This window comes from Microcaecilia unicolor, chromosome 13 (genome assembly GCF_901765095.1).
Source record: "Microcaecilia unicolor chromosome 13, aMicUni1.1, whole genome shotgun sequence".
NCBI lineage: Eukaryota > Metazoa > Chordata > Amphibia > Gymnophiona > Siphonopidae > Microcaecilia > Microcaecilia unicolor.
The window spans coordinates 67,877,940-67,897,093 of NC_044043.1; the positions used below are offsets into that span (position 1 = coordinate 67,877,940).

The 19,154-nt window shown below is 48.1% G+C and overlaps 1 protein-coding gene across 10 annotated transcripts in view; it reads left to right on the plus strand.

The window, feature by feature from the left end:
- SAMD11 (sterile alpha motif domain containing 11) overlaps positions 1-19,154 on the plus strand; it is a 169,132-nt gene that overhangs the window by 115,374 nt on the left and 34,604 nt on the right. For 8 of the 10 annotated variants that reach the window (XM_030222039.1, XM_030222042.1, XM_030222041.1 and 5 more), the window contains 2 exons: positions 10,254-10,346; positions 15,169-15,330. In XM_030222039.1, the coding sequence (XP_030077899.1) occupies positions 10,254-10,346; positions 15,169-15,330 (255 nt within the window). The remainder of the gene's footprint in view (positions 1-10,253; positions 10,347-15,168; positions 15,331-19,154) is intronic. The other 2 variants (XM_030222040.1, XM_030222043.1) reach the window with 2 other exon arrangements.

The following is a 19,154-nucleotide window of genomic DNA, read 5'->3' on the forward strand; positions in this document are numbered from 1 at the left end:
AGTAAATGAGGGCAGATAAAGACCTGCATAGTCCATCCACTGTGGCTAACACTGTGCAGGTTATATTCCTTCATGACTGAACACTGGCGTCACAACCAGGGCAGTCGGCAATTTGTCATCGTGCCTGTCATGATACCACAATACCACAACACCCTGCCAGTAGTCTGAAAAGTGGTTTTATTATTATGACCTCAGCATAGTCCCATTATCAATACATAATTAAACCACAATCCAACCTTACTGCTAATTAACAACATTTTACTCTCTTAAGTTCAGCCTTAAGATGTCTTCCCATCTCCCACAGAGATACACAGCTCTCATATCATATGATGTAAAATATGTATACATGATCCTGACCCGTCCTTGCCATTTTTTGGACAGACTGTAGAGGTGTGACCAGCACTAGCGCTACTTCCCAGTGGTATGAGGCATGAAGAACGAAAGATGACTTGACAGGTAGGGGAAGCCTAGTCCGACACACGCTGCGTCTCATAGAGAATTAGAGGATCCCGGATGCATTTGGGGAGGGGCAGCTTTGAGCAGGTCTTTGTGCCACTTCCCTGTGGATGTGACTAGAACTGTAGTTTAAATGCTCTCTTCTCTGTCCCTCTGCTGCTTCTAACTCTTTACTGAGGGGCCGACGCTCAAAAGTCGCTGTTAAAAACCAAGTGAGTTTTAATCCGTTCTTGAAGCTACCAATTTTGAAATAGCGAGCGATGCTCAAAGGAAATCGCATGCAAATAAGCGGCACGCAATTTCAGCAAGCAGTTCAGTAGGGAAAGAATATAGTGCATGTGTAGAGCAGTCGCTCGCTAAGCGTCGATGTTATACGCATGCCAATGAAAAAATGAATTATAGGGCGTGTGCTGTGGATGCGCCTCCTCAATGTGCTTCAGCCTTTTTTCTTTTTTTTTTTTTAGTTCCATGACAACTTTTTTACACTTTCTTTTTGTAGGGTTCCACAACAACTTTCACGCCCTGGGGAGAGGGGGGAGGTTAGGGATTTATTATGTTTTTGTATGAAAACCGTGTGTAGCCTTTTTTTTCCAGCTGCGGGTGCCTTGGATGCGCTTCCACAATGTGCTTCAGCCTTTTTCATTTTGTTCCATGACAACCTTTTTTTACAGTGCTGCTATGTGCGGGACACACGCACATGGCATATTAAACACACACGTGCAAATACTATGAAAATATGATAGCAGACCACTCTGCTGAGATGTCACCGTCATGCTATGACAGCTCCAGACCTCCCAGAAAATTTTGCATGTTAAAGATAGACGCTTTTTTTCTGTGCATCGCTTGGAACAATCATTGTAATGCTAATCAGCTCATTGTAATACATGTGCATAGGATTATGGTTGGCTGCTATCGTGAACAGTAAGATTGCCGCAGAACCCCTTTGTGCATTACTTGCGTTAGAACCAGTCTAACTTGGTCATTGCTAGCATGGTAAGCTTTGTGCATCAGGCCCTGAGTCTGGGTATATTCATGGGCAGTTTTGCTTGTGACAGCTCTCAGCATCCTTAAGTTTCTGCAGTGCTGGGATTCATCCCTGCCAAACTGCAGAGACAGAGCTTGAATAAAACCTGGCCAGTAGACAAATAGCCAAGGTGCTTGAGGCAATGCTGGGACAATGTTAGGAAGCTCAGCCCAGGGGTTTTAACCCCCCCCCCCCTTTTGTGCCAGCCCCTCACAGCGGGGAGTACCTGCGAGGCGGGGTCCTGACCTCTCCCCCTCGCTCTATCACCGCTGCTTAGGGCATGCGGGCCCATTGGTGCACGGCACCATGTTAATGTTGGCTTCCTGCACCGGGGGGGAGGGGGGGCACTTCGTCTCGCTTTTTACTGCATTTGCCACCATAACTCAATAAAGACTCCACACATAGTATTTATTGACTTGGCACAACTTGGCTGCAGCTTTATTTTAAATACAAAACATATCTTAACCCTGGGCATACCCAAGCCGCTCCAGCCTCTGGCTCAATAACCCCCAAGCCAAGTCCGCCGCTCTAGCAAGACTAGCTAATCTTGAACAGAGCTCCCCGCCGCACAGCAAGGGGGCCGTATCGTAATCGCAGTCCGCTTGCCCTGGCCACTGGAAGAGGTCGTCCCGGCCCTCTTCGTGGGCTTTTAACCCCTTTGTAGCTCCTCTTGTTGCCAGCGGGGAGCCTTTGGCGACGGGGTCCTGCCCCTTCCCTCGCCTTGCTCGCTTCCTGCTGGCCTCAGCGCGCATGCCCGTTTGTGCACGGCGCCATGTTATTTTCGGCTCTGTGCACCCACGAGGCACTGCGCCTTGCATTAACCCTGAATACACTGTTCATCCAAGCAGTGGCCTTATAACCCAGGTTTATGGCAGAGTTTTCCAGCATGCAGAGAGAGCTGTATAATCTGCTCTCCCATTGAGTAGATAGACGCCCACACGCTTCCTTTCTTAGCTGTGGTAGCTTAGGGTGATCAGCAGACCACTCTCCCAAGGGTGATTGATTAGGCAGCGTAGGTTGAGAAACAGTGTTGTAGGGACTGGCTGACTGAACATCAAGGGCACTGGGTGTGGAAGGACCTGGAGGGCTTTTACATCCAGTAACTCCCCAGTGCTTTTTTTGTCTTGCTGATAATGTCTTTGCATGTCTGCTTCAGTGTTGAAGCTGTCCAGGTTCAGCTGTTTTCAATTGAAGGTCCCTTTAAAAGAGTTTCTAAAACCTTCCACTCCGGGATTCAGCATTCTGCAGGTGGCAGGAGCTCAGCTGGAAAGGTTGCTTCCTGCATTCAGCCCTAGGAATTAGTTCCAGATGCACTTACTGTCTCATTAGCTGTTGCCAGCATCAGTAACATTCTTTCCGTTGCCAAGACCCTGGCTAAGGACCAGTAGATTGGCTTTACATATGGGCTTTTTATATTTTATAACTCCCACCCCACTAGGAAATTCTGGTATTAGCAATACTCTGTATTCTCAGTTAAGACAGAAGCACATTCCTCTCCCCCCATGAGTCCAGGGGACAGGGCCCTTAAAGCGGAGGCTTGTAGTTTTTGATTTTATAGTGGTAGAAATTTAAAGCATAATAGTAACATTAACAAGAACTGACAAGGTCTTTGTCCTAAAGGAGAAGTGCCTGGGCATTTCCCTCCGAATATTCCCAGTTAGTGCTTCGCGGATAACCGGCTACATCATGCGATGTAGCCAGCTACCTGCAAATACTCAGCACGTTGCCAGCTAAGTCTGGTGGCCAAATTGGGCTGCTGAAATAGCAGGTCTATCTTTGGCCAGTTTAAACTCGACCGGTTAGCACTAAGTATTGACGTGGCCAGTTGTGTTTAAACTGGCCAAAAATAAACCAGATATTCAGTGCCGGTCACCAGAAATGGCCCGGCACTGAGTATCTGGGCTCAGCTCCGACCGCGAGAGTCGGCCTAGCCTGGCTGACTGGCGCGGTCTGAATATTGGCCCCTATGATTCTACAATAAAGGTCTTCAACTGTGTCTGCTTCTGTGTCTATTTCTGGGACCTCCTTTTCTTTTGGACAAACCTCCTTTGGCAGTAATGAATTGGTTGGTTAATTTTATAAATTTGACCTTGAGTCTTGGTTGGTTCTCTTCATCCATGGGCAATATTGTGTGGACGCCAATTCCTAAAGCAGCTGGCCTAGATCTGTCCCAGGTTGTAAATGTTTGACCAATACCAACTATACCTTTTCTTTCAAAATTGATTGAATTTTTGGCAGGCCTTCAGATGTCTGATTACCTTGAAAAATGTATCTACTTTGGGTTTCTCAATATGGATTCAGGCATTTTCACAGTATTGAGACCCCACTACTTGCTTTGACCTCTAAAGTGAAAAGTAATCTTAGTAAAGGTGGTCAAATGGCCTTGCTGCGATTTGACATCTCGGTGGCATTTGATACAGAAGAGCATAAAATTCTATTGTTCAAGCTATAAGAACTAGGGTTTACAAATTTTGTCTTTAATTGGTTCAGTTCCTTTCTGAAAAATAGATGTTACCATGTTTTTAAAGATGTAGAATCCTCTTTTACTTGGGTTCCTCCTTACAGTGTTCTGCAAGGATTTCCTATTTCCTGGACCTGTCAAACTTAAGCCCCCCCCCTAAACACAACCTGGAGGTCCGGTGGATTTCCAGCCCCCCCCAAGCACAAAAACCCTGGTGGTCCAGTGGGACCACTATCCACCTCCTCCCCTTGGCGGCCTACCTCGCCGTAGTCATAGTAGTAGGAGGAGGGAGGGACTAGCATTCCCTCCCTCCTCTTCGGGGGTCTTCCCAAAATGGTGGTGTTTCACCCTGCCCAGTGTTAAGCCCCGCTCAGCGCATCCCAGGATACACCGGGCAGGGCGGGACACTGCCATTTTGGGAAGGATCCCGAAAAGCAGGGTGGGGAGTGCTAGTCCCTCCATCCTCCAACTACTACTACAGAGAGGTAGGCCACCAGGGGGTGGGGGGTGGAGGGGGGCCGATAGGTAGCGGTCCCACTGGACCACCAGGGCATTTTTGTTTGATCAGGGGGGAAGCTAGTGGTCCCACTGGACTACCAGGGTTTTTGTGCTTTGGGGGGGGGGGGGGGGGGGGGTTAGGTTTGATAGGCCCAGGAGAAAATTGGCCTCTAGCGCCCATGTTTGCTTCTGATCATTGGCCCATAAATCAGTGGTTTTTTCAAGTCCTTGGGATATACCCAGACAGTCAAGTTTTTAGGATGAGATAGATTTTCATACGATGGTGGCACAGCATGAAAATCAGACTGGCAGGGTGTGTTCTGAGAACTGGGTTGAAAAACCTTGCTTTATAAGGAAGTCCTAGAGGACTTGGGGGTAGATGCATCAAGCAAACGTAAAAAAATCAAAATCGTTAAAGGCCCTAACGATTTTTAAAAAACGAAGAATGCACCAAAAAAAAAAGTCACACATGCTCAGATCGGTATAGAAACGTACAATGTATCAAAGAATCACAATACACATCGTTAATCGGCCCCCAAATCATGCGCAGAGCAGCCAAGCGTTATGTTAGCTGCTCTGCGCATGCCACAAACAGTCAAAACACAGTCAAATCACAAGCACATGGCTCCCAAATCAAAACAAAAATTAAAAAAAAGGGTCGGGAGGGGGCAAGGGCGCTCATCAGGAGCGTCCTGTACGGACGGCCTTGCCCCCCCCCCCCCCCCCGCTGCTCCCCACTTTCCGCCGCTCCCCCCACCCCGAAAAAGCAAAATTCGAGCAGCCCCTGCCCCTGCCCTACAGGTTACTGACGTCAGAAAGGGGCGGGCCCAGCAGGAGAAAGACGCGCCATCGAAGCTGGGCGAAGGCAGGCATCAGGCTTTCTTCTTGCCCGTGCAGCGCCTTCGGACAGAGGAGAGAGGCGCTGCACGGGCCCGGTAAGAGGGAGGGGGGCCCGATGGAGGAGGGGAATGGCGGCGACGACCCCAAAAGGGGGCGGGGCACAGGACGGAGGATGTTGGGAGGCGGAGCTGAGGTGAGAGAGTAGTGAGGAAGGGAGGGGGGCAGGGGCAGGGGCTGCTCGAATTTTGCTTTTTCGGGGTGGGGGGAGCGGCGGAAAGTGGGGAGCAGCGGGGGGGGGGGCAAGGCCGTCCGTACAGGACGCTCCTGATGAGCGCCCTTGCCCCCTCCCGACCCTTTTTTTATTTTTATTTATTTATGTTTTTCTGACGTCCTTTGGACCAATCACAGCGCTTTTAGCTCTGCTAATGTGCTGGGATTGGCTCAAAGTTTGTTTATTTCTTCTCTTAATGATTTTTCCTGGCACAGAGCTGTCCTAACGAGTGGTCCAGACCTCTCGTTAGTTTTCCTGCCTTTTTCCTGCTTAAAGGCAATCGGAAAAGGTTAGTGCATGTCGTTTCAATGGGGTTTTCACACTAATTGCTCATCTCCATTCCGTTTTCGTTAGCTGCTGGCTTCCTCGGTAAAAGCCCTTTGATGCATGCAACGGATCAAATTTTCCTCATTGGAGAGTCATTAAAGGCTCATTTAGCTTTAGTGCATCTGCCCCTGAAACTCAGTCGGATTTTCAGGATTTCCCCAATGAATATGCATGAGATCTATTTGCATACAGTGGAGGCAGTGCATGCAAATAGATCTCATGCATATTCATTGGGGAAATCCTGAAAGCCATACTGGGTTACGGCCCTCAAGGACCGAGGTTGCCCACCTCTGCTTTATAAAAAGAGGGCTAGGTATGAGGCATTTCTTCCCAGAAAGAGTGCTACCCTAGAGAAGGGGAGAGATAGGGGGATATGTGATAAGAGTCCGGGGGGGGGGGAATGCACTAAAGTCGTCGTTGGAGCCTTTCCCTACCGAATTCCATAGCGAATCAGTAGGGAACGGCTATGCATGAAGGAAAGGGAATGCAAATGAGCTGCTCGTTGCAGCTCACTTGCATTCTCTAACCCTTCATAAAACTGTCGGATAATCGGCTGGTAGAGCATGCGCAGAGCAGCCAAACGTTATGCTGGCAGCTCTGCGCATGCCAAAGATGTAAAAAAAATACAAAAAACAAACACGTCCTTTATGGATGTCCTTTATGGACAGCCTTGCCCCCCCCCCCCCCCCGAGGTCGCCGCCGCTCCCCCCTGCATTGAAATCAGAACTTTTACGCTGCCCTGGCCCCCAGGTGTTAGTTATTTCTTTACAGAAAGGGTGGTGGATACATGGAATGTGCACCAGGAGGAGTTAATGCAAGCAGCAATGACAGCTGAATTCAAGAAATAGCCAGAGATAACCTTGGCTCCATAGCACTGCTGTAGGAATGAGGTTAGGTACCTTGATGTGTCTAATGGTCTGGGTCTATCTGTGACATAGTAACATAGTAGATGACGGCAGAAAAAGACTTGCACGGTCCATCCAGTCTGCCCAACAAGACAACTCATGTGTGCTACTTTTGTGTATACCCTACTTTGATTTGTACCTGTGCTCTTCAGGGCACAGACCGTATAAGTCTGCCCAGCACTATCCCCTCCTCCCAACCACCAGTCCCGCCTCCCACCACCGACTCTGGCACAGACCGTATAAGTCTGCCCAGCGCTATCCCTGCCTCCCAACCTCCAGTCCCGCCTCCCACCACTGGCTCTGGCAGACCGTATAAGTCTGCCCAGCACTAGCCCCGCCTCCCAACCACCGGCTCTGGCATAGACCGTATAAGTCTGCCCAGCACTATCCCCGCCTCCCACCACCGGCTCTGGCACAGACCGTATAAGTCTGCCCAGCGCTATCCCTGCCTCCCAACCTCCAGTCCTGCCTCCCACCACTGGCTCTGGCACAGACCATATAAGTCTGCCCCGCACTATCCCCGCCTCCCAACCTCCAGCCCCGCCTCCCACTACCGGCTCTGCTATCCAATCTCGGTTAAGCTCCTGAGGATCCTTTCCTTCTGAACAGGATTCCTTTATGTTTATCCCACGCATGTTTGAATTCCGTTACCGTTTTCCTCTCCACCACCTCCCGCGGGAGGGCATTCCAAGCATCCACCACTCTCTCCGTGACACGTGTGACGGCAGTCATATGGTCCTTTTATGCAGCTGGCAGGGACTTTTCACTTTACCACCTCCTGTATGAAGAAAGATGGAAATGCCACCACAGAAAGACAAGTTAAGGGCAATCTAGGACTTTTTGTGTGTGTGTATGTGGGGAGGGGGGGGGGGGGGGTTAAGTGTGCTTGCATGTATGTGTGTTCTCCTCGCTCATCTCTTTTTATTTCCATGGGTGTTACTTATGTTCATGTAATTCTTAGTGGCTCTTTCTGTATGTGATTGTATCTTGCTTTATAGACGTAGTTATGGCTGTGGTGTCACTGCCGGACCATTTTCAAAGTGATTTGCCTGTGTAAATTGGCCTATTTGAAAATTGCTCTCATTAAAATAGCTAAAACATAAATGTGCAGAGCCTTGTAGCTGTATTAAGGTGCATTCTCCATAGTTCTGAGTAAATTACAACAACAATGCACATAAAAACATGGCCTCAGAAAGAAAGGAACTTTCAGATCTGTGGATGTACCTCCCCTCCACCACCTCCTTCTGCCCATATCAAAAGGAGATGCAAAGTTTGCACTTAGTTATGTCACTAGGTACCTGCAAACACAATTTTTCAAAAGGAAAACTGCATCCTCTAGATTGGTTGGAAATTAGTCGTGAACCTCAGACCTGGAATGCAGTCTGTGAATTTTGCACCACAGTGGGCTGGAGCTTTTGTGTGTGCGCAGCTCTACATATCAGTGTGTCTCGCTGTGTGTCATCTGTGATTATGTCACTGTGGGACTGTTGCAGGGTTGTCTGACTGTCTCTGTCACATGACTATGTACCTCCTCTCTGTGACAGACAGATGATCAAAACCCCGCGCTGGTCCAAACAGTGCTCCAAAAATAGTGCTGGAACAGTGCGGGGCATTATTAGACCGATGATCAGAGATAATTGCATGCAAATTTAAGCACGTAATGATCTCTGATCATGGGGTAGAAGTGCGGGCGAATTGTGCCTGAGCATGCGCTCAGCACAATCCTCCTGCACTTGTTTGACAGGTCTGGGCTGTCAAAAGCCCAAACCTGTCAAACACAGGGGCTGGAGGTCCATGGGACCACCAGGCCCCAACTACCCCTGCAATACCCCGACGATCCCCCCCCCCAGGTTCAGAGAGGGCTGGAGATCCGGTGGGTCTCTAGCCTCCCCTAGTCCCCCAGCAAGGGGTCCCTGGTGGTCTGATCCCTCTTACCCCCCTACCTTGTGTGTTGGAGGAGGGAGGGTAACCTGCCTCCCTCCTCTTCCTGCGATGCTGCAAAATGGCAGCACCCTGCCCAGTGTATCCTGGGATGCGCAGGGCGGGGCTAAACACTATATAAGGGAGTTTCTCTTTTGCGGCGTCGCAGGAAGAGGAGGGAGGCAGGCTCCTCCAACACACAAGGTAGGGGGGTAGGGGGGACTGGACCACCAAAGACTCCTTGCTGGAGGACTAGGGGCGGCTGGAGACCCACCGGATCTCCAGCCTTCCCTGAACCTGGGGGGCGGGGATCATCGGGGGGGACCTCCAGCCCCCCCCCCTGTCGCTGGGGGAGGGGGGGTTGGTTGGTCGCCCACTAAGCCAACAGGGACCTTTTGTTGGGGGAGTTAGGAGGGGCTGGAGTCCCACCGGATCTCCAGCCCTCCCTGAACCTGGGGGGGGGGGGTGGATTGTCAGGGGGACCGCAGGTCTGCCGGACCTCCAGCCCCCTGTCGCTGGCAGGTTTGCTGTTGGGAGGAATGGGGGCCTACCAGCATGCAAATGCATGCTGGACAGGGCTCAGCATTCCTCCCCAATGATATGCAAACCCTAACGCCCAAGCTGGTGTAGGTTTTGCCGCGGCCAGCGACCCAATCTTTGGTGCGCTGGCCGCTGATCATTGGGGATGAATATGTTTAGCCCTGTTTAGCATTCATTTACATGCTAGTTGCATTCAGAGCCCTCGAGTGCGTTGTTTCACGTGCTCGAGGGCTCTGATCATATGGCACTAACAGCCTCTAGCGCCGGCCTTTGCTTCTGATCATCCCCCTGTGATTGCTTCTGTCCAGGTACTACCCATACTTGATCAGATATGGTGCTTGTCTTCAAGGCTGGGTATTTTTTTTATTTTTTTTTTGTAAGCTACTGCCTCTTTAACCAGCCTTTGACAGATGAGAGTGTGATGCATACGGTGATAAAGCTGCTTCCTGCTGCTCTCAGTCTGCCCCAGCCTTTGCATGGGAGGATATTGATTGGAAACCTGTCCCGGGGATGCTGTAACTGTATATGAGAGATTGTGTTGCTTTGTAGAGCTGCGCTAATGTAGGAACCCGAAGCATTTCCGCAGCTTTTGGAGGGCGAAGTGTGCTGAGGACCAGAGAAGGGAGAGGCTCCAAGGCGCTGTTGCCTTCTTTTACCAGGGCACAAAGTGGGGACAGAAGGCAGGAAAACAGATGATGAATATCAGTAAGGAACTGGCTGTTTACGGAATTTATGAGGTTGAAAGTCGGCTCATTGATCACTTGTGCAGCCCTGGAGTGCCCTTCTGCAGGATAAGGCAAAAAAACAAACAAAAAAACACCCCAACCCTGTTGGGTGGGGGGATGGAGTTTTGATGTGGACGGGGGATGCTCTGATGTATGTTTTCTTTCCTGCATGCTCCCTGCCTTTGTTTACAACGCACATATAAAAAATAAGTCTGACTTGAAATGAAAACCAGAAAAGGCCATTACTTGATGCTTTGTCTGTCTGTCTGTCTCTCTCTTTCTCTAGATGACTTTTTAGGAAAGAGGAGAGTCTGTTCTCCCAACAGCAGCAGTGAATGTCCTTTAGAGAGCAAGAAGGCCAGAAGTGAGTCCCCCAAGGGTGAGTGATGAGGTGACGCTTTGTTTCCTCAGGGCGGGTGGGTAAAGGGTGCAGGCACAGAGAGTGTTGTCCTTGTCCTGGTCCTGTTTCAGGACAGGGAGGAGCACTGAGCCTGGCTGAGGGAGCTCTTCTGGGTTTATGGGCTGCTCTCCTCCCCCTCTCTTTGTGGGCTTGGTATTTTGCCCCCCCCCCCAATGAGTTTTGAAACTTTTCTCTTTAAGTGGAGCCTTGCATTAATGAATTCCTTTTAGCTTTTGCTGATGAGGTTTCAGATCACTGCTGTTACATTCACACTAATTAGCCAGAGTAATGTCTCTCTCTCCCTTATTACTGCTTGACCTGTACTCCCCTGATCATTAAAGAAAAGCAATAATTTCTCTTTTGTGGGAGCTGTGTTGAGCTCAGCTTTTGCTCTTAAACATCCAGCACTTTGTGAGTAAAGGTTTACTGCTCTCCCAGTGGGGGGGGGGGGGGGGGGGGCAGACGGACAGTGGGGAGCAGGGAGTGGGGTGACCTCTATTCTGTGAGGAAAGTTGCACCTCTTACCCAAGTGATACAGAGGAGCAGAGGGCAGGACCACCCCCTCTGTTCTGTGAGGAAAGTTGCACCTCTCCCCTGTGTCCTGTGAGGGAAGATGCATCTCTTGGCCAAGGAAATTTTAGAGTCCTGTTTGGAAGGGTGCACTGTTCTTCTAGAGCAGTGGTCTTCACTAAACTTCCCTTCTGAAACCTCAACACCGCTGATCAGTGTGTGTCAATGACATCCACGCCATCTGCCTTCAAACTTTTTATTGGGTGTTTCCTCAAGGAGCTGGGCATTTCCAAATATATTCTCTTCATCTATTGAGAAATGCCTTGTTCTTCGAGCATGTGGACCTTTCTCCTATCCACTTTCCCCTTTGTGCTGTGAGCTTGGGTAGAGAGGCAGAAACTAGAAGAGAAAAAAGCCAGAAAGATAATGAGGGTCACCCAAGAGGTCTCTAGGGTCTGTCATTGGCTCCTGAGCTTTGTATTGAAGAACCCTGTCCTAGAGGATAGTAGAGAAAGGGACTTGATATACCTCCTTTCTGTGGTTTATGCAACTACATTCAAAACAGTTTATATATTATATACAGGTACTTATTTGTACCTGGGGCAATGGAGGGTTAAGTGACTTGCCCAGAGTCACTTAACCCTCCATTGCCCCAGGTACAAATAAGTAGTAGAGGGAGGAGAGGGTATGGTGACTTTGTAGGATTTTGAGAACCCAGAAAGTTAATTCCAGTTAAATGGAATTAGATTCTTAGGCAGAATCACAGGGTTCTACCCCCCCCCCCCCCCCCCGTGTGCCTGGAAAGTGAGAGGTTTCCACTGACCCAGATCGTCTAAGAGGGTTCTACCCCCCCCCCCCCCCCCGTGTGCCTGGAAAGTGAGAGGTTTCCACTGACCCAGATCGTCTAAGATGGTTTGTAATCATACTAAAGTCCATCTCATAATTCTACCTCAAGTCCTCATCTATTGCCAAGAGGACATGAACTGCCCCTTCCAGGTGTAGTTATTGTTTCATACTTTTTCACATATAAATCTAAATCCTTTCCTCAGCCTTTTTGAGAAGAGAGTAGGAATTCTGATATTGGCAACACTTTCTCTGGGTGTATTAGTATATGGGGTGCAGCTATCTAGTTCTATTTCTGACTTCCAGCTCTCCCAGTACAGCATTAAAGGAACACTGGGGATGGTTAGGGCTGTGTCTGCATTGTAAAAACCATCCTCCGGGGTAGAGTCAGTGAGCAGTCAGGAAACCTCAGGTTGTAGTCATCTCGGAGGAGCCTCCCCTGATTGGTTAGTGCAGGGTAAGATATGCTATCAGCCCATTTACAGAGGAACAAGATGTGTAGTGAAGGAGGGTTAGGAATTGTCATGGTGTGTGCAAAGCTAAACCATTTGTTGACATTACTCTGGGAGAGAAAAGGTATTGTTTTGCAATTACAGCTAGAAAACTTAGGTATAGAGCAGTGAAGTGATTTAGGGTCACTTGCACAGTCTGTGACACAGCTGGGATTAGAACTCTGTTTCACCTGTGTCTTAAGTCTCATATAATTCACTTTGACTTTGAAAAGTAGGATGGGAGGATCATTTAAAGGTCTGGCTGAGAAGTTTTCCCCAAGCACACTTATCCATAAGTAGGTAAGTGTTGCCATACTGGGAGAGACTGAAGGTCTGTCAAGCCCAGCATCCTGTTTCCAACAGTGACCAATCCAGGTTACAAGTACCTGGCAGGATCCCAAAACAGTGCAATACATTTTATGCTGCTTATCCTAGAAATAAGCAGTGGATTCCCCCCCCCCCCACCCACCCCCTCCGTCCATCTTAATAATGGCTTATGGACTTTTCTTTAAGGAAGCTATCTAAACCTTTTTTAAACCCTGCTAAGCTAACTGCTTTTACAACATACTCTGGCAACGAATTCCAGAGTTTAATTACATGTTTGAGTGAAGCAATATTTTCTCTGATTTGTTTTAAATTTACTACTTTGTAGCTTCATCACGTTCCCCCTAGTCCTAGTATTTTTAGAAACAGTAAACAAGCGATTCACATCTACTCATTCCACTTCACTCATTGTTTTATAGACCTCAGCCATATTTTCTCCGAGCTGAAGAGCCCTAGCCGCTTCAGTCTTTCCTCATAGGGAAGTTGTCCCATGCCCTTTATCATTTTCACCACCCTTCTCCGTACCTTTTCTAATTCCACTGGGCCTGGGCTTTTGGCATGACCTTTGCCTGTGAGCATTAGGGTGTGAACTTAGAGTGCCCGGGCTTAACTTTGCAGTTTGCAAACTGACGACCGGCCGGCCCCGCGGACCCGATTTTTCTTTTTTTTTTTTTTTGCATCGCGGGTATACAGATATGCGGCCTACCCCGCCAGCGGTACACTCCACTCGCCCCGATCGCCACCCGGCCTACCTCTCCGCTCCGAAATTAAAGCCCGCGATGGGGCCGCTGGATTGCATTTACTTACGGAGCTGCCTGGGATGATTGGAATTCGGGATAGCTGTTGAGCTGAGTCCCAAGTGGCGATGGTAAGGGGTCAGCCTACAGCTGCTTGTGAGGTGAGGTCTGAGGTTTGCTTGCCCGGACACCTGAAGAGGTTGTCCGGTTCTCTCCGGGGGCTTTTAAACCCCGCTCGCACGCTTCCCATTGGTCAGCATGGGGTACCTCAGTGCGCCGGGCTCCTGCCCCCCCCCCCCGCGCTCTCGCTGTCCTCAGCGCACGTGCCCGTCGGGGCACGGCGCCATGTTATATTCGGCTCCGTTCACCCGCGGGGCACTACGCCTTGCTTATCTGTGAATTGTTGGTTGTAGGGCCAGATGTCATCCTTGGCACTCTAGTACATGGAATCTTTCGTTATTTAATTGTGTAAAGCACAGTGGAGGAGTGGCCTAGTGGTTAGGGTGGTGGACTTTGGTCCTGGGGAACTGAGGAACTGAGTTGGATTCCCGGCACAGGCAGCTCCTTGTGACTCTGGGCAAGTCACTTAACCCTCCATTGCCTGCCGCATTGAGCCTGCCATGAGTGGGAAAGCGCAGGGTACAAATGTAACAAAAATAAAATAGATACTATTGGAGATTCTACATGGAATGTTGCTAGTATTGGACATTCTACATGGAATGTTGCTATTCCACTAGCAACATTCCATGTAGAAGCCTGCGCGGCCACATTGGTGATCTGCAAGGGCTGACTTCTAGTGGAATAGCAACATTCCATGTAGAATCTCAAATAGTAGCAACAGTGGAGGAGTGGCCTAGTGGTTAGGGTGGTGGACTTTGGAACTGAGGAACTGAGTTCGATTCCTGGCACAGGCAGCTCCTTGTGTCTCTGGGCAAGTCACTTAACCCTCCATTGCCTGCCGCATTGAGCCTGCCATGAGTGGGAAAAGCGCGGGATACAAATGTAACTAAAAATAAAATAAAAAATAAAGAAAGAAGAGTTTGTATGAAAGGTGTTGTGGGTGTCCTGATGTGCTTGTAAAGTGCTTTGAGCATTGCGGTTTCTATGAGAGGCACCATGTAGGTATGTAACGTTACATTTCCTTCTCAAAACTGCCTGCAGCACGGACATGTTTCACATTCTGCTCTTGGAGTTCTCCTTCTCCCCATAACCCCACCTGTCGAACTTGCTGGGGCTGATGGGTTGAGGCCTCTTCTCTTGCAACTGTTCTCATGGTAGAAAGGCGCACTGTAGCCTGTCTCCCAGACTGCTCTCAGGCCAGGAGGGGGTAACTCTTTGGCTTCTGCTCTCTTTTGAGGGGGTCCCTCTCCTGCTTTACTTGCTGGTGCAGAGCGAACACACAAGCGGTGGCAGATTGGGAAGCCTCAAATCTTGTGAGAAAGATCATTATGCATAAAGTGGGTCAGTGCCTGGCATCTACTCTGGAGCGAGAGTGTTTTCCTCTGAGCATCGCTTACACTAAGAGCATTAGAAATTTCCTGAGACAAGAGTAGAATATGAGGAACATGATTAGGGGGTGGGAGGGAGACCATAGTGGTTCTTGTGAGCATCCCTAGATAGTGAACAACCTGGGTATTTTTGTAATACCTCCTCATTTTCCCTCTCTTTCCCTGGTTAGTATCTCTCCATCTGTCCCTCCCTTGGGTCTTCTTTCTTTGCTTAGATATCTGTCTCCTTCCCCTCCTCCCTTTGTTTCCTGTACACCAACCACCCTCCATTTTGCCTGTTGCCACCAATATGCACGTGGTCTGCTTGTACGAGCATGTGTGAGAAAATGGTGGATGTATTTTTTTCTGAAGATTCCTTCACACCATCTCTTTGTTTCCGTCTCTGCAGAAAACTCTCATACTCCACTGCTGGAAGACCCCATCACTCAGATGACCCCCGAGGAGCACTACAGACGTATGATGTCTGCCCTGAACGAGCATGGCAGCTTCGAGGAGCAGCAGCAGCGTCTCTACCAGCTGGCCAACAGCATGGGTGTCCCCAGCCATGGTGGTATGCTGTTCTTGCTCTCACACTGAGGTGGGGTGGGGAGAACAATGCCTAGATTTTACTTGCATGATGTAGTGCCTTTGAATCTGAGCCCCATCGTTTTTGGGGGTGATTTTTAAAGCACTGTCAGCTGTCACTTGCCAGGTACCTGCAACTGTCAGCAGAAAGTAGGGAAAAGGCAGTTAGCGGACGGCAGAAGATTCTTCTGCACTGGCTTCATGTTTCTATTGCCCTCACACGAGGTAAAGGCCAGTGAGAGAAGGGCAGAGAGGACAAAGTCAGAAGATCTTAACCCTGAACAGTGGATGAGATTCCCTTGTGTGAACAGGTTCCTTTGATCATGATCAGACATTAACACTGGACATGTGTCCCAGGCCTCTGCTCTGTCTCATTCCACTACCTCAGTGAATCCTTTTTTTTATTTTTTATTTATTTGTTTGAATTTGCCATTCCGCCTTTGCTAACTAGCAGTTCAAAGCGGTGTACAACAGTTATAAAAAGATAAAATCGGGAAGGAAAGGAACTACAGTATTGGAAAGGAAAGGGATACCACAATCGTACAACAATAGAGAAAAATTAAAAAAATAAGAACGTAATTACCAAAAAAAGGCAAGGGTGGATTAGAAAAAAAGAACAGGGCCAGTCAGCCAATGAAAAACCCAAATGCACTCAGCCAGAAGGAGAAGGGAAGGTCTTAATCAATGATTTAAATTCCTTTCAGCCTCCCCTCTCTCCTGACACCTTGGGGAATTTTTTGTTTTCATCTGATCAGTCACTCTGATTCCCAGCTGTCAGACACAACAGGCTTGTAAGTAACAGATCCTTGGGTGGGGAGGTCGTGATTACCCACGATCAATGCAGCTTCTGAAATGGTTTCCCTGCCAGTCTTTCCACTCACAGGCCCTTTGCCAGCAGGAAGTTTCATGGGCGTTTTGGGTCATTCATTTATTAAGTTGGAAAAAGGGCTGTGGAGTCGGTATACTCCGTTTCCTACTGATTTTAGGCTTTAAATATTTTGTACTGGATCTAAAGTATTGATGAAACAAATATCTATCTGTCTAAGTATAAAATGACACATTTACCGTATTTTATAATGTTGTAAGGTTTTAGTTTGAAGCTGGAGTCGGAGTTGGACCGTGCAGGTCTTTTTCTGCCGTCATCTACTATGTTACTATATTTCTGACTCTGCGACTCCAGGGCCCTGGTTGGAAAGCCTGTTCAGAAGCAGGGACGGAGGCTGACAGGGTGGTGTCCTACCCGGGTCATATTCAGTGCTGGCCTCTCACTTCTACTGCAAGCTTTGCTGTTCCATGTGCTTTTAGAAGGGGACAGCTGTGAGAGGTGCTCAGGGTATTGCAGATGCCATCACTTATCGGCTAACAATTTTCATTTCAATATCGTGGCAGGATGACAAATGTTAGCAAAACAATTTATCAATTCTGAGTGAACATCTCTTTGCCTCTGATCGTGTGGAGTCATTTGTTACTGTTGGAGCCTCTCTATGTTTCTGGGTGTGATCATTGGTCACTTTGGGATGCTCTCTCCATTTCTGCGAGTGATGGTTGGCCACTGTGGGACTGTCACTTAGGCAAATATTCAGACACATTTCCAGTTAAGTTGGCACTGCTGAATATAACACATTAAGTTAACCAGATATCTTATCCAATTAACTTACACCTACTATTTATGTGGTCTGATTTAGCCCACCCCTGCCATACTTTCTAACTACTTCTCACTGTAAGGTTAGTGCAGCGGACTTTGATCCTGGGGAACTGGGTTCAATTCCCACTGCAGCTCCTTGTGACTGTGGGCAAGTCACTTAACCCTCCATTGCCCCAGGTACAAAATAAGTACCTGTAGATATGTAAACCGCTTTGAATGTAGTTGCAAAATACCACAGAGAGGCGGTATATCAAGTCCCATTTCCCTTCCCCCCCTAATTGTGTAACTTTTGGCCAGATTTCTAGTGGGACACTTGTGATGTCCTTTTTTCAGTACCGTGTATTATTGTGAAGGTTATCACCTGGAATGTGGGGGATCACTCCCCCATTAAACATTCAAAGGTACTGCCTCAAAGCTGGTATAGCTTTTCTTTAGGAAACCCACCTGTCAGACTCGGAACATGCAAAATGTGTACGATGGTGGGTGGGGGATTGTGCGGCAACACCAGCGGTGGGTAGGATGGGTGGAGTGGCCATCTTGTTTAAAGAAGGCTTGGTAACTCAGATAACAAATGTTATTAAAGACACGGGAGGTAGCTACATCTTTTGTATAGCCACAGTGGCGCGTCAGAAAGTGCTTTTTGGGAACATTTATGCCCCTAATCAGCTAGATGATACCTTTTATAAGCGCCTCTTGGGTGTACTCCCCCATAGAGATTCAACTCCTTTGCTTTTGGGAGGTGATTTCAACATGGCTTGGGATCCAGAGCTTGATAAGTCCCCTTCTTCCTAAAATCTGAAGTCCTGGATTGCAAAGGGCCTACCTAATCTTTGTTCCTTATTCGATATCCTTGTCGTGTGGCGGGTGTTGCATCCTATGGACAAAGATTATATTGAGTGCGCATTCCATGCAGTCGAGGATTGATTACTTATTAACCACTGGAAATCTTTTTACTGGCATTACTGCTGCTCAGATTGGATCCTGCGCAGTATCAGATCATGCAATGTATGGTTACATTTACATGGGACACTTATACCCCGCAAGATCCGAATAGAACTCCATGCGGTTGGCAATCTCAGGGGTTGGAGAGACCCACTAGGGTTTGGACATTTCCAAGACACTTATACCATGATGTGAAATTTCAGGAGAGGTTGTTAACCTGTTGGAATGAGAATAAACATGGCCTTTGCCTCTAATGCAGTTCTTTTTTGGGAAGCTTCCAAGGTGGTTTTGCAGGGGGAAATAATTAGTTACTTCAGTCTTCTTAAGAGGGCTGAAGCTAGGGAAATTCTCCATTTTGAACGGTAGCTCCTGGTGCTGTGTAGATGCTTTGGCGCATCTCTGAGTGTGTCTCGTAAGCAAGAATTACAGTGCAAATGGCCTTAAATATATTACTCCATGAACGCTCGGTTAAATCCCATATGTACTGTAGATATCAGTTGTACAAGTATGGTAGCAAGTGTGGAAAGCTGTTGGCTAGAATGATAGTGATTAAGCGGGGTCCCAAGACCATCACGGCCCTTAAAGATTCATCTGGAAGGTTAGTTCCTATGGGTAGCGCCATTTGTGATATTTTTAAAACTTTATCAAACTCTTCTCTTTGTCCTCTCTTTGGATCCCCTTATTCACAGTATCCACTCTAATGCTGAAATCTGGTGTGTTACTGTTGACAGGGAATCCTTCAAGTTAGCGGCATTTTTTGATGACCTCTTAGTGCTTCTTATGGATCCCCTTAGTCACTGATCTGTTATTGTTGTGAAGTAATCCCGCTTGTGGGATTGGATAATTCTGCTTTTACTCCTTTGGTTGTGTTGGGTTGTTCTGGATCTGAAATCTTTAACTACTTTAAAGGGCCAGGAGGGAATACGATGGGGAGGTACTTTTGCTTATTGCCAGTTGAAGCACTATGTCTTCACAGTCATTATGTCTTCATATTGGAGCCAGCCTTCGGAGTTTCTTTGTTTGTTTTTTTTAATGAAATATAAAACTTCTATCACAGGGATACATAAGGCCTTATGGAAGCTAGAAAGACCTAGGGATTTGGCGTTGATAAAACAGCGATGGGAGCAAGATGTGGGAGTGAACTTGGGCTCATGGGGTTTACTATCCACTATTAAGGGCATCCTGGAGCTGCCTATGAATGTGGGCTATAGAGAATGTTACTT